Source organism: Neovison vison, chromosome 10, assembly GCF_020171115.1.
Source record: "Neovison vison isolate M4711 chromosome 10, ASM_NN_V1, whole genome shotgun sequence".
NCBI classification, from domain to species: Eukaryota; Metazoa; Chordata; class Mammalia; order Carnivora; family Mustelidae; genus Neogale; species Neogale vison.
The window spans coordinates 38,286,377-38,298,895 of record NC_058100.1 but is presented as its reverse complement, the minus strand read 5'-3'; the positions used below and the strand labels follow the sequence as shown (position 1 = coordinate 38,298,895).

The window sequence follows — 12,519 nt, the reverse complement described above, 5'->3', positions numbered from 1 at the left end:
CTTAGAAATTTTTCACAGGTATCTCAAAGTCAATAGGTGTAACTTCTTGCCTCCTTCAAGCACATTATTTCAATCCATTCTACAGCTCCCTGGGAGCACCGTGTCCCGGTCCAGTCATTCGAGTTAGCTCCACGCTGTCCTTGACTCCCTCCTTCCTCTCAGGACCCTCCTCTCCCAGCTGCATAACATCCGTCCCTAACGAAGCCCAAGTTCCGCTACTTTTGCCACCTAAACATTGCTCGAAACCTCTCCTTCCAGCCTCCTCACTGTCATGGCCTTCCGTCCTTCAACTACAACAGTGGGCTGTTGCCCGAGTCTCCTTCCTGCCGTCTTGTCCCATTCAAAACTCTCATCAAGCGCTGGCCCAATCGGTATCCACGACCCCAACCTGATCGTGCCATTTCCCATCTACAGCCCCTCACTGGCTTTTCCTTTCTCATACAAGACTCAAGTGCTTTAACACCGTGAGCACGAGCCAGCCCTCCCTCTCTGTCCATCTCCATTTTCCCTCCCTCCCTGCCTTCCTTCAGCCACACCAAGATGCTTCCGGTTATCCCTCCACCAGCCAGGCCCTTTCTCACCTTTGGGACGTTTTTCATTTTTTCTCCTCCACCTGGCATTCACTCTGTCTTCTCGGCTCCCCCACGAAACTTCCTATCTGGGCCGAGCTAAGTCTTGGTAATTCTTTCCGACCTCATCAGCAGTGATTTGGGGGGACCCTCGTCTGGTCTAATCCTCCCAAGTTCTCTGTTCGGTTGCTCCAGTGGAGTCGAACAGGTCCCACTGCTCAGTAATCTTTGCCTTCCCGGTGCTAAGAACAATGCAAGCTGCATAGTGGGTGTTCACAAAACAGTGCTTCCTAAATCCAAGAGTTTTAGAGAAAGAGGATTTCCATGCACAACCCGATTTTTTTCCCACTATGTGACTTTTGCCGACTTTCCATCTATATAGTCATTTTAAAATACATTGCAAAAAAGGAACTGCTAGAAATGCTAATTATGATACATACAAAACATAAGGGCTCAAAACTCCAAGACAATTTACATTTTTATTATAATCCTAAAGGCATTTTTTTTCATTACTTCAGTAATTTATTACAGATCCTTCCCCGCTGCCCGCCCCAAAGCAAGCATTTTGCACTACCCATGTAATAACTTGCCAACTGTATCAGATCTGGCTCACTGTGCAGTAATCATTGTCCTGCTCTTATTAGCTCTTAACAAGGAACATAGATCCAAATCTAGTGTTTCCAGTTGTGCAGACTTGGAAGAAATGGGCTAGAATGACTGTTTAAGGAGATGCACTCTGTTCTTCCAGCTTTGGCCCAATTATGAGATGATGTTATCACGACACAGTCACTGTATATTTTGACTTCAAATCCTTTAAGCAAACAATGAAACCTACTTATGATTTAAACTAACTATGAATGGAATTGAAATTGCAGTGCTAAACTGACATTTAAATTTGAGGGAAAATAATACATTATCTCTCCATAGTATGATAAAATAATAGTTTCCAGGGTTGCCTGGGTGGCTCAGTTGATTAAGCGACTGACTCTTGGTTTCAGCTCAGGTCATGAAATCAGGGCTGTGAGATCAAGCCCAAAGGGGGCTCTGTGCTCAGCGGGGACCCTGCTTTCAATTCTTTCCCTCTGCCCCTCCCCTCACTCCTGCTCTCGCTTCCCCCCTCTCTAAAAGAAATACATAAATCTTTTAAAAATAGTTTGCAGAGTCTTTGAAACCAGTTATATTATTCTCTCTTAAAGTACGTTTATTTCTCTAGTGACAGGGGCGAAAAACCAGACTTTTTGATTGTTCCCTCTATAATTTGTGGTTTCGTGCATTCTTTGGTTTCTGACCACTTATCCTAGTAAAAGCTGAGAAGGATGAGCTCATATCAGAGTAAGCAAATGGTGGATAAAGTCTCAAAAAAAAAATCATTCGACGTAAATTTTTTTTTAAGATTTTATTTATCTGACAGAGAGAGACACAGCGAGAGAAGGAACACAAGCAGAGGGAGTGGGAGAGGGAGAAGCAGGCTCCCCGCTGAGCAGGGAGCTGGACTCAGGCCTCCATCCCAGGATGCTGGGATCATGACCTGAGCCAAAAGGCAGACACTTAATGACTGGGCCACCCAGACACCCCTCGACTTAAATTTTTATGAGAACAAAGAGGGCAGCTTCCTTATTTCTCTGTTTTTCAGCCTGAAACATGCCCCCCACTCTACCCCTCAGGTGTGAACACATGCTCCAGCCATACTGAGTGGATATAAATATCTCACAAAAAGTCTTACAGATTGTAAATTAATTTATCTATTTTTTGAAAGAAAGACAACCAGTTGTTTTGTAAATCCTGATGGAACTATATGACAGCATCTACAGAGTCTTATTAAACTAAAATCAAAGTTCATGCAATGAAGTCAGGTCAGAAGAAGTACACACAGAATTCCTTAAATTACACCAGGGGCATGCAGTCAGCAAAATACAGAAAATGTGAGACTATGGCACCAACTCTCTAGTATCTTCAATAAACAAACAATAAAGGGAATAAATAAATAAAATAAAGGGAAAGAGAGAAATGGAAAGATATTTATAGATTAAAGGAGATTTAAGACCCCTTCCACTAAATGCCACAAATGGATCTTGTTTTGATCCTTGTAAACGTTAAAAAAATATAAGGTGATCTAGGAAATCTGAACATGGTATGATATCAAGGACTTCTTAAAAATTATTTTAGAAAAGAAATCTTTAAAAGTAATGGTGTCATGCCTCTTTTTGAGTCATTACCATGTAGAGATACATACTGAAATATTCAGGGATGAAACGGCACAGTATGTGGGATTTGCTTCAAACAATTCTTTTGTGGTGGTCATGGGGAGCGGCAGGAATAACAAGGAGTACACTCGGCTATGCACACCCAATTTCTGAAGCTGAGGGCCAGCACGTGGAAGTTCAATGCATTATTTTCTCTACTTTTGTGTAATTTCCCATAATAGAAAGGAAAAAAAAAATCAGGAAATGAAACTTACGTTTACACATTGAGAGATGTTTTTCTCTACCAGCTGGACATCTGGGAAAGGAATACGCATGTTCCTGGGTTTAGGACATGGCTTCAGATGCACAGTATGATTCCCATCTTGTAGCAAAGGTACCACATTGGGAAGCTCCCAGGTCACCACGAGATACAGATCCTCTTCTTTACCCTTCAATAAATATACAGCAAGTGCATGAAAAAATTCAGTTAATTATTTTATTTGGAGCTGTTTTAAAGATACAGAGAAACACAGAAAATACAATGATGTACTGACCACCTGGGTATCAAGGTGGTAGATAGATTATCAAATTATCATGATCAAATCTTAAGCCCCGTCTAACCCTCTGTAATACAGTTTCTGTCTCTTATCCCTTCCCAGAGGCCACCTGAATATAGCGTTAGTTATGAAAATCTTAGTATTTTTACATAAACTTATACATGTATTCCACATATGCATATATCATATATTGTTATATGTATATACATGTACATGGTACATATGTAATGGTATTGCTTTCAGCCTTTTTTTTTTTTAAGGAGGGGAGGGGCAGAGGAGAGGGAGAGAGAGAATCTCAAGCAGGTTCCATGCCCAGCACAGAGCCTGACACAGGGCTCGATCCCACAACCCTGAGATCCTTACCAGAGCCAAAATTAATAGTCGGATGCTTAACCAACTGAGCCACCCAGGCACCCTGCTTTTAGGCTTCTTACCTTTTTACAAATGTTATCAAACTGTATGAATTCTTCTTTAACTTTCTTGTTTCACTTAACATTATATTTTTGAGATTTAAACAAATTATTACATGGAACTCTAGTTCATTTATTTTTAGCTCCTTTGTAGGATTGTACAAATACATTGTACAATTTATTTATCCAGTCTTCTACTACTAGGGTGTTCAGGTTGCTGCCAATTTTTCACTGCTTCTTTTTATGGACAGGTGCCATAGTTTCTGCAGCATGTGCCTAGAGCAGAATTATTAAATTGTAAGATATGCTATTATTTGCTTGACTAGATGTTATGAGTGGTTCTTCAAAGTAGCATTACCCATTTCCACCCTCATGAGATCTAGATAACAGTTTTCCTTTCTTCACATTCTTGTCAACACTTGGTTTAAACTGATGATGATGATGATGATGTTTTTGCTTATGATGGGTTCAAAATGAGATATTTAAAAATACAATTTTAAATGTATGATTATATTAGTCACATTTTCCTAAGTTAGTGAGTTGAACATTTTTTATGTGTTTGTGAGCCACTGGGGTTTTCTTACCTGTGCTTTGTTTATTTTCCTCTTGGGTTGTTTCTTCTGGATTTGAGGGATTTCTTTAGCAATTCTGTTTCCTAATACTTTCTCATTTACCTGGGACACAGTATATTACCTCTTTCCGCAGTGTGTGACTTATCTTTTCATTGTTTTTCTAAGGCATTTTATCAAATGTAATAAAGAGATCTTTGTAATATCTCATCTTGTGAATATAGTGTATCTCCCCATATTTTCAGATGATTGTTTATGTTCTCTAGGAATTTTTTCCACAAAATTTTTGTTACATTTATTTTAGGCATCTTATATTTTTGTTTGCTCTTATAATGTGATCATTCTGTTTTTTAACTGGTTATTATTGTCAAGATACTATTAATTTTCAGAATTTTAATTTCTGTGTGGGGATAAAAGTCAAAATTTTACCTTTGGTGATTTTTCTAGTAGAGCACAGATCTTTTAGGTTGAGAGCAACTGGGTAAAGTGGAGAGAATCTTGGTCTATACATAAAGACAACACATTCCCAGTCTCGGTTCTAGCGAGAGCCTGGGCAAAGTGTTTCTCTTCCTTTGGGCTTTTGTTTCCTTATTTATTAAGGTTCCTTATTTGTAGAATGAGAACTTCAGTGAGTGGATGGATAAAAGTTCTTTCATTTTTCAAAAACATGTTTCTAGGTGATCTAAGGTCTCTGTTATCTCGTATCTATGTTAATTGAAAAGTACTGGCCAGTGGTCCTCCTACCTGGTGGGTGGGTCTCTGTTTAGAGTTTGTGCTATTTTGGGAGCAGAAGGAAGTTCAGCAGTGTCCAGGAAGTGGTCAGACACTGACATACTGAGTAACAGCTCAGTTAAGTTCACATGCCTCCTTGATGGCCACTATGGCTGTCAATCTTTCTGAATCCATGGGACAGTAAAATTAAACAAACAAACTTTGAATTATTGACTTAGAGTTACTAATATTTAATTTAACCGAGAGGACATGGGGGAGAAGGGAACTGGAAACTCTGTTATCATCATTTTATGAAAAGAAAGGCTAAAATTTAATACCAACAAATAGGAAAGATACAACCTTTAAATTTAAAAAGTAAAATTAGGGGCGCCTGGGTGACTCAGTGGGTTAAGCCGCTGCTCAGGTCATGATCTCAGGGTCCTGGGATCGAGTCCCGCATCGGGCTCTCTGCTCAGCAGGGAGCCTGCTTCCCTCTCTCTCTCTCTGCCTGCCTCTCCGTCTACTTGTGATTTCTCTCTGTCAAATAAATAAATAAAATCTTTAAAAATAAATAAATAAAAATAAACAAAAATAAAAAGTAAAATTAGCTTTATGAAAAATTGCCCTTACTTTTTTCATTTCAGCCCTAAGTGGCGAAACTTTTTATCTCAGTTTGGTATTGGCAGACAGGCCTTCAGGAATTGGTGCTCCTGGAAAATAGCAGTCGGCATGATGCTATGAACATGAATGACTTTAAGTGCCTTGAAGGGAAGATCTTTTGCTTTAAGGGACTCAAAATAGGGCTACAGGAGTAAACACATAAAGTTACGTGGATGGAAGGGCAGATAAAAGGAAGTTAGTGGATCTTCAGGATTTGAACTATTTTTGGGTTCATTACTCAAAATCTCTGAACTCCCATACCACTCTGTTCATGATGTTACAACAGTAGTATCTCACCGATCTATGTCTTTTTTGGAAGATTTTTATTTATTTTAGAGAGAGAGTGTGTGCTTGCAAGTAGGGGGAAGGGCAGAGAGAATCTCAAGCAGACTCCCTGCAGAGGGCAGAGCCCATCGTGGGACTTGATCTCATAATCCCTAGATCATGGCCTTAGCCCAAATCAGGAGTCAGGTGCTCAACTAACCGAGCCCCAGCATCCCAATCTATGGTTTTTATTAACAAGGGTTTGGGGGCAAATTTCTAAAAATTTTTTATACAGGCAGGATATAATTCTGTCTCCTTAAAACTGAGATTGTGAGATGATTATTGTCCTTCTCTTTGGTCAGGACGTTGCACTGACAGGCCAGGCAGTTGATAACCTGCCTTCCCATGATGTGGCCAGAAGATCAGGACTGAAGAAGTTCATACAATGACATTTGTGGCAGGACCAGGCAGTGACACAAGCGTCTTTCCAAGACTTGGGAAAATAAAACCAAGAATGTAAGTACAAGAGAGACATTATAGCTCAAGCCATTAAGGACTGGTCTGAAGACACTAAGAAGAAATACATAAATTGTATGCAGGCTTCCCCTTACTCATCATGATTTAGCAGTTTCCTGAGTAACAGAATACGACTACTGAAGCAGTTTTTCTTATTTGTTTGTTCGATGCAGCAGAGAGTCTGGGAAGATGGAGGTTGGGTTTATCTTTCCTGCACTCCACTCCCAGCTCTGACTCTGGGAACAGCATCTGGAGGCAAGCAGAGAATGAGGGTTGGAGTTGGGGGAAAAAAAGTTATTCTGGTATTGTTACCCTCTGGGCTAAACAAAAGCCTAGGAACCAGGGTGGGAGAGAGTTCAAGGGTAAGCTCTGAACATGGTGATTACTCCGGAAACAAACCTAAATCCCCGGAAGGAGGGGAGTCCAGGGGACAATGGGAAGTATGACATATACCTAGTGTTCCTTGCCACCAAGGAGTTGAGGAGTAGCTGAACAGCTGGACTGAGCCTTCTGTACTTCTGAAATTGGGAGAGACAATGGGAAGCAGGAAGGCTTCTGGCTATGGTCTCCACCAGGGGTGCTGTGCGGACTCTAAACTAAACCACCCCTCACTGGGGCGCCTGGGTGGCTCAGTGGGTTAAGCCGCTGCCTTCAGCTCAGGTCATGATCCCAGGGTCCTGGGATCGAGTCCCACATCGGGCTCTCTGGTCAGCAGGGAGATGCTCCCCCCACTCTCTCTCTGCCTGCCTCTCTGCCTACTTGTGATCCCTCTGTTAAATAAATAAATAAATAAATAAATAAAATCTTTAAACCACCCTTCAGGAACAGCAAGGCTGCACACCTCACCCTCTCAGAATTGCCACTCCTGTGTTTTTCTAGTAGCCATATCCTAGTGAGCAGAAAAAAAAACGTAGCTAGAGGGGCTAGTATCTGGAGAGAAGAACTACAGACAAAACATGCATAACAGATCCCTGACTTGAACAGTTGGTGGTGTGTTAGCTTGAGCAAAACTGAAGAATCCTTAAGGAAGTTCAAAACTGAAACAAAACAACAGAACGGGGCCTTCAAACATCCGAATTTGGTGGGTGAAGTGAAGGAGAATTAATTTCTCTTCGAGACTGGAACAAATAGCTTAGAGATAGAGAAAAATATTTCAAAACAGCATGACTAAAAAGAAAAACATAAAGAAAAATATAAGAAATTGAGAGGATAGAGTCAGAAGACCCAATATCCAAATAGTATGGGTTCCTGAATTAGAAAAAGATGCAGATGTGCAAAAGATACTTAATAAACAAATAATACAGAATATAGTACAAAAAATAATATAAAAATAATATATATATTATATAATAATAAAAATAATAATACAAAAACAGTTCCTAAGCTGGAAGAAACGTCCAAGACTACAGATTAAAAAGTCTCCTGTGGAACTGATGAGAAAACATATGCATACAGGCAGAGCCTTTAAGCTTCTGGGACAAAGATAATGTTGAAGTTTGCAGAGAAAGGGAATAAGCTGTAAAGGAAAAATAATCAGATCCACATTGGACTGCTCATCGGCAACACTGTTAGTAGAGTATCTACTGTAATTCCAATTTCAATTTCTCTGATTACTAACGAAGTTTAGCATCTTTGCATATGTTTATTGGATACTTGGGTTTGCTGTTTTATGAAGCACCTATCTGTTTTCATTTTCTATTGAATTAATCACCTTATTTATTATCTAAGAACTCAGCATACTAATCCAATTGGTTATTATGTGTTTCAAATCTCTTCTTTAACTCTACTCTTGTCTTGTAACTTTAATTCTGATGACTTCTGATGAAGAAAATTTGTTAGTTTCATGTAACCAAATATGTCCATTTTTTAAATAATTAGTGGTTTTTGAGTCTTATCTACGATATCTTTTCCTCCTGAGTTCAATAAAGACAATGTCCTATAGTGACTGCTAAACCTTGTATTGTTTTGTCTTCCCATTAATATTTTGAAGTCATTAATCTACAAGGAATAGTCTTAGACAGAAATAAAATAATTACAGTTTTTTCCATATGGATGTCCAGTTGCTCCAAAACCTTTTATTGAAAAATATATTCTTGCCACACAAATCTGCTATGCCACTTCTGTTGTATATGGACCTGTTTTTGTTCTGTTGTTCTACTTACTTATCTCTGTGCCCAAACCTTCTTGTCTAGTTTTCTTGTGCACTTAATTATCCTGACTCTGGTTTTAGGGAATGTGCCTTTCTTTGGGATGGATTTGTATTTGTTTCTCCCAGGCGCCTGCCAAAACCATCAGTTTTAGATCACCTTAAATCAAGTTCATAGCTGAGATTTCTTTGACCTCCTAAGCATGGCCCATCTAGCCCACAAATGTATAGGAGTTCCTACTTGTGGCCACAGTTCTGAGGAACAGGGCTTTATCTCATCTTGCTTTGTTTTCCTACTCTTCTCCCTTCTTTCCTGCTTGGCCCTGTGTAAGGGCAGATTTTCCTGCCTTGCCCTTTGGAAGCTGGTTCTTTTCTTTCTGGTTTACTTTTATGCTGAAAGTATAACTTTTGGATCCCAGCATATTATGGATGTGGTATTAAATTCTTTGCCTTAGGCAGGCCCTGGGTCTGGACTTCTTGTCCTTCCTAATCAAGCAGGAGTCTCCAAAACTGAATCCTCTCTAGCTTTGGAAAATGCCCTTGGAACAAAAACAGCCATGGTGTTTTAGTTCCTCACTTACCTCTCATTCTCCACTTAGAGTAAATTTTTGGTCTGATCTTTAGTCACCAATCTTGTCAACTCTTTAGTGCTCATTAAGAGATTCAGTGAATATTTTACTCAGAACTTTTCATCGTTTCCAGTGGAGGGTGGGTCTGAATAATCTAGTTCCTAAATACCTTATTTTTCATCGAATCTTGGGATTTGGAAGAACTTCTAGCAATGTGGGGCACACAAAGTGTTTCTTGAAGTGTTGAATTTCACTGAAAATCAGTGGACAAAGAAATCCTCCCTGACTCCTGTGTTGGCTGGGCCACGCCCAGCACAGTAAATTCATGTGGCACTTGTGTAAGTATTTGTAACACTTGTTATGGGTAGATGAATATCAATCCTTCATATTAAATTATAAGTTCCATGATGAACGGGAAGATACCTTTCTGGCCCATGAGACACACTTACTAGATGCTCATTGGAAAAAAAAAAATGAATGAATGAAAATACATTCACTGAACAACATGTTAGGAGTGATGAGCCTCACTCAGCTGAAAATCCACATACAACTTTTGACTCTCACAAAACATAACAATTAATAGCCAACTGTTGACTAGAAGCCTTACCAACTCCATCAACACATGACTGACACATATTTTGTATGTTATATGTATTATAAGCTATATTCTTAAAACAAAGCAGAGTAAAGAAAATGTTATTAGGAAAATCATAAGGAAGAAAAAGTACATTTATAGTACTGTAAAAAATCTGTGTATAAGTAGACCCACACTGTTCAAACCCATGTTGTTCAAGGGTCAACAGTATTCAAGAAGGTAAGTATGTGAATCAAACCATATCTTATTTTCTTATTAGGATTATTTATTTATTTATTTGACAGAGAGATAGAGATTACAAGTAGGCAGAGAGGGGGAAACAGGTTCCCCACTGAGCAGAGAGCCTGATGTGGGGTTCAGTCCCAGGACCCTGAGATCATGACCTGAGCCAAAGGCAGAGGCTTAACCCACTGAGCCCCAAACCATATCTTATTTTTAATAGGCAAATAATAACAATAAATAATAATAATAAGACATTAACCATAAATGATAAGTAAGTGTGCATTCAGCATTATGCTTATTGTAAAGCTCTTTTCTTTAACATTAATAAAAATTCCCTAAAACATTCCAAACACTGGGGGGGGTGCCTGGGTGACTCAGTGGGTTAAGCGTCTGCCTTTGGCTCAGGTCATGATCTTGGAGTCCTGGGATCCAGCCCTGCACGGGGCTCCCTGCTCAGCGGGGAGCCTGCTTCTCCCTCCCTCTCTGTTCTCTCTCACCCGCTTGCTTGCTCTCAAATAAATAAATAAAACCTTAAAAAAGAAAACAACAAAAACCCTTCCCAAACATTTACTATTGTATATTTTATAAAAGGTTTTCAGTATTGCTTCATTCTCTCAATCCTCAATCTCTGCCTACACAGGCAGAGCAAGAATATAAGTACAAATAAGAGAGATTTTCTATCTTCATCAAGCTCTGTCTATGGATTTTGGAGACATGCAGAAGCAGAATAATCAAAGTGACAAATGCTGCAGTAAAACCAAAAGCAATTCTGATGTGGGAACAGCACCAGGCTGTTTTTTGCAGTCTTTAAAAAAGGGAGTGTTTGTAATAGACATGGTCTCTTAGGAAAAGCATACTGATGGTCAGCTGCACTCCCTTGAAGAAGGGAAGTCAATCCATTGTTGTGTTACAGAGAAATTTTTTTTTTTACTGAGAAATTTTTTTTTTACTGAGAAATTCCTTTCTCTGGTGCTGTTGGATGGCTCCGACAACACGGGAAGAGTATATTGAATCAGGGATGTTTTTCACTCCTTTTTTCCAGCAGTAGCAGCATCAGTCACCTTAATCAATGCTGAAATTTCATGATTGCTAACCTAATTTAAGATTTTCTTTTTTTCTGTTCTCAGCTTTCAGAAGGAGAATAATAAAGTCAATGAGTCCTTGAGCTCCAGGCAGAGAGATCCACTCGGTAGCCAGGATAAATGATCCGGCCTTCATCTTAAATATGAAGTAGGCATTAGCATTCTCTGGTGGTAACAGACTCACAGAAAAAAATAAATTAGCCTACCTCAATCCTCCCGAAATGGCCCTGAGCAGACTGCAACATTAACCTTAAAGTAAACAAAGCAATTTGGGTGACAAACTGAAAAATTGACTTGAGCGTCCCTGAATGCATGATGGGTTCTAAGGACAGAGAGAAATCCCTGCCCCCTTGCACGGAGCCTGCTGGGGGGCAGCTCTGCTGGTGAATTCTCCCTAGATGAGGTTAGAGGCAATGGCAGGGGCAAAAGCTGCGGGTAAGTTTCACCTTTCTGATACCTGCTGCAGAGGTTCCGATGCTTCAGCAAACGCTGGGCAGCTGAGATGCTGCCCATGAGCTGCTAGTCTTTTTTTGCTCTTGGCTTGGACCTGAGCAAGGATGCTCTTAACTAAGAGCCTCCTAGAAAGACTGGTGGAGAGCTGCTCTTCTCAGCTGACCGGCAGGAGAAGAGTGAGATGGAACTCCTCCCGTAACGCCACTGGTTTTCACAGGAAGAGCGCGTCGAGTGCAAACACAAAGCTGGCACTGCTCACCTGGACCATTTTGATCTTCCCATTGCGCTCCAAGGTGAGGATCAAGTACTGGTGTTTCTCCTGCGCCTTCAGGAAAATCAGGCACCGTAGCCAGTGCTCTTCCTCCTTCCAGTCCTTCCCCTCCGGCAACACTTTCATCTCCTGCCCGCTGCCGAAGTCCCAGATTTTAATCGTTCCTGAGCACACAGGAAAATGACTATGTAGGTACAAATAACGTATAGAAAGCTTGCTTTTTTATTTCAGACAAAATCGATCTAATTGAAAGAGTTCTACCAACAATTTATCGTATATTTATTTCCTACTCAGGGTGACCAGTGAGCCTCCGCATTGCTGTGCACAAAATACATTTCTGTACGCTTTCATTTGTCACAGGCTGATAAAAATGAGCAGGACAGCCGTGTCTTGAAATTTGTGATGGTTTTCTCGACACACTCAGACTCTCCTGAGCTTTCTGGCTGAAGTGCTTCTTTTCTGTCCTTAGTCTCCCAAACGTTCCAGTTTGCTGAACACTCCCCACTATCTTTCCATTTGTCTAATATCAAACCATAATTGTCATTCCTAGTGACAGCGCAATCCAGTGTGATGTCACTAAGGCGCTGACGTGCTCGATGACTGTTGTTCTTATTGGGGGATAAAACTTTTAAGAGAATTCTAGCAGGTAGGAATCTCTCAAGCTTTGAGTTGTTTTATCGGTTGCATGGGAAGAAAATGCAACACGGGTGTTGAGTTTCTTCTGACATGTGAAATCCTACTT

At 40.2% G+C, this 12,519-nt stretch overlaps 1 protein-coding gene across 1 annotated transcript in view; it reads right to left on the bottom strand.

Annotated features, from left to right (window-relative positions):
• Positions 1-12,519, bottom strand: part of WDR64 (WD repeat domain 64) — a 115,036-nt gene that overhangs the window by 37,280 nt on the left and 65,237 nt on the right. Inside the window, exons 12-13 of the mRNA XM_044267023.1 lie at positions 11,766-11,941; positions 3,028-3,201 (exon numbers count right to left, since the gene is read on the bottom strand). Of these exons, the coding sequence (XP_044122958.1) occupies positions 3,028-3,201; positions 11,766-11,941 (350 nt within the window). The remainder of the gene's footprint in view (positions 1-3,027; positions 3,202-11,765; positions 11,942-12,519) is intronic.